The 2500-nt window shown below is 40.8% G+C and overlaps 1 protein-coding gene across 2 annotated transcripts in view; it reads left to right on the forward strand.

Moving 5' to 3' along the window:
• Nucleotides 1–2500, forward strand: part of LOC138973152 (sortilin-related receptor-like) — an 84561-nt gene that overhangs the window by 38822 nt on the left and 43239 nt on the right. For both annotated transcript variants that reach the window (XM_070345829.1, XM_070345830.1), the window contains 3 exons: nucleotides 666–809; nucleotides 1690–1827; nucleotides 2471–2500. The exon at nucleotides 2471–2500 is cut by the window's right edge and continues 93 nt beyond it. In XM_070345829.1, the coding sequence (XP_070201930.1) occupies nucleotides 666–809; nucleotides 1690–1827; nucleotides 2471–2500 (312 nt within the window). The remainder of the gene's footprint in view (nucleotides 1–665; nucleotides 810–1689; nucleotides 1828–2470) is intronic.

Genomic DNA, 2500 nt, shown 5'->3' on the forward strand with positions numbered 1-2500 from the left:
CTGCTACAAGTACGAGTAGAACAGTCTATCGAATCAGTCGACTTTCAAATGCTCCATGGTCCAGCTCGAAATCGGTGCGAAAATACCCAACCCTTCTGCTTTTAGCTGCGGGAAATTTTAGAGTCAAGCATCATTGTTTGGTAATGTGGAGACGATAAGCTACATGCTACTAACACAGTGGTTGAGAAGAATCTCGCAAGTCGAAAGAAGAGGCACAGCCTAACTGTAGCACAGGCACATGAAATCTGTCAGAACAAACACCACTTCAGCTTTTAATCGCGGGAAATTTAGGATCAAGCATCATTTTGTAATGTGGAGAAGATAAGCTACAGGTCACTAAAACGGAGGATGAGAAGAATCTTCTAAAATCGAAAGAAGGGGCACTGAGCCAGCCTCGCTGTGGCAAAGGGCAGAAGAATACGCTCTCTGGAAAAGTTAGCGCACTCCAAGAGTGCGCTAACAGTTTTAAGCGCATTGCCATTAGCCAATCAACTGTTTCACATCAATCAGGTGACACCAATACTTACTGACAATTATTATTATTATTATTTTTATTATTATTATTATTATTGTAGAACACTGGTAACTTGGAGCTTTTGTTTGATTTTTCTTCTTGGCATCACTGCTTCAGTGACTACAAGCTTCATGTTTGTGACTGTCTCTAGATTATTACTACTGGACCACCACCATCCCCGCAGTGTGTCGACACGACCAGTTCGCCTGTAACTCGGGTCAGTGTATCCCCATGCACAGCAGGTGCGACAACAACCCTGGAGACTGCAGGGACAACAGCGATGAAATGGACTGCTGTGAGTGTTGACACACCTTTTCTCCTTCCTCTGCGCAGGCAGTCAAGGCTCTCACATAGCTGTCTCGCAGTTTGAATATAGTGGAAACATCCACACCAAAACAAAACAAAAGTTAAAAAGTTTCATCTTATAAAAAAGGGATTCTTTTAATGCAGGTAAATTTAGAGACCTTACGAGGAGAAAACCATAGAAAAGCAGGTGAACCCTTTCAGCCCCATTTGTACAACTTCTATATTTCTAGTGGACTTTTGAACTACTGCTAGCCCCACAAAATGTTTGGTTTCAAAACGCTCTAATCATTTGAACCAGTGGTCCACTTGCTGTTTTTATTTGTATTTATATATACATGTATATATATGAATAAATCCAAAAACAAAGAGACTGCCAACGTTCCAAAATTCAGAATCAAAAAACAAGAAAGGTAGGTTGTTGGAACGTTTGTTATTGACAAAACAATACATTCACAGAATATTTCGACCCAACAGTCTTTTAAGTGAACAGACAAACAAATTTTCACACAAAACTTATCTTGATAGTTCTATCAGTTTACGTCCACTTCATCAGGAAGCCGAGCGAATGAATCAATGAATTCGAATGAATTGGGTCGAAATATCTGGGAATGTATTAATTGTTTTGTCAATAACAAACGTTCCAACAACCTACCTTTCTTGTTTTTTGATTATGTATATATATATATATATTTTTATGTTAATGAAAGCAGAAGGGCAGTCCTTTTACTTGACAAGTAATTCAAGTGACATCAGGGCTGAGACGTAGGCTGTTACTAAATTGTGACCTAGAAGCTGTGAAGGTTAAAGTGGAGGGTTCAGTGTATGTTGGAGTGAGAGCTGTAACACTGTGGTACGTTATGATTTTTCAGCTTTCTCGTGTGGGGCAAGCTCCTTTGAGTGCTATGACAGCAGAAACGCCTCTCGTGACACTCGCTGCATCTGGGGATCCTGGCAGTGTGATGGCGACCTTGACTGTCCCAACGGAGAGGATGAGCGATTGTGCAACGGTGAGTTCATTTGTGTGCAGACACTCAGCTTGGCTTGTCTTACATGCCTAAGTACGTCACATCATTTCTGTGTCTTTTCGCCTGCCTTCCTTTTGAATAATCCCGGAATGGTAGGAATGAACAGACTTTTATTTGTATTGAAGGGCGGCCATCCACCTCTCCTTTTGGCCTGGCTGATTCCTGTTCAGTTGTGAACTAAAAAACCTCAAGTTCTCATGGATGTTTGTGAGCTTTACATTTGCTCCTCTTTTTATAGTGATGTGTTGCAACTAATTAAAATGATGGTGATCTATCAAATATTGAACGTATATCTCTGTAAATGTACTGCACACTACCCCAGACATCAAACTAAATCTTTTGAGTCACTTAACTTTGATGTTCAAAGATCAATGTACACAGTCATACGCAAGAACCAATGATATTCAAGTCAGACTGCCAAAAGCTGGGACTCCATGAGTGCACATGTGTTGATCTTTCTCTGTGTCATATGACTGTGACTGTTGCTGACTGGTCTTGACCTGTGTTTTGAGAGAAGCCTAGACCTGTTCCTCCATTTTACTGTGTCTGTTAATGCCTTGATTAATCTTTTCCTCTGTGTTGACAGGACTGTAAGTGACTTGTTTGATATTTACTTTGTTGACAGGAACGGAGACTTGCCCCTCCACCCACTTTC

This window comes from Littorina saxatilis, linkage group LG8 (assembly GCF_037325665.1).
Source record: "Littorina saxatilis isolate snail1 linkage group LG8, US_GU_Lsax_2.0, whole genome shotgun sequence".
In the NCBI taxonomy this organism is placed as follows: Eukaryota; Metazoa; Mollusca; class Gastropoda; order Littorinimorpha; family Littorinidae; genus Littorina; species Littorina saxatilis.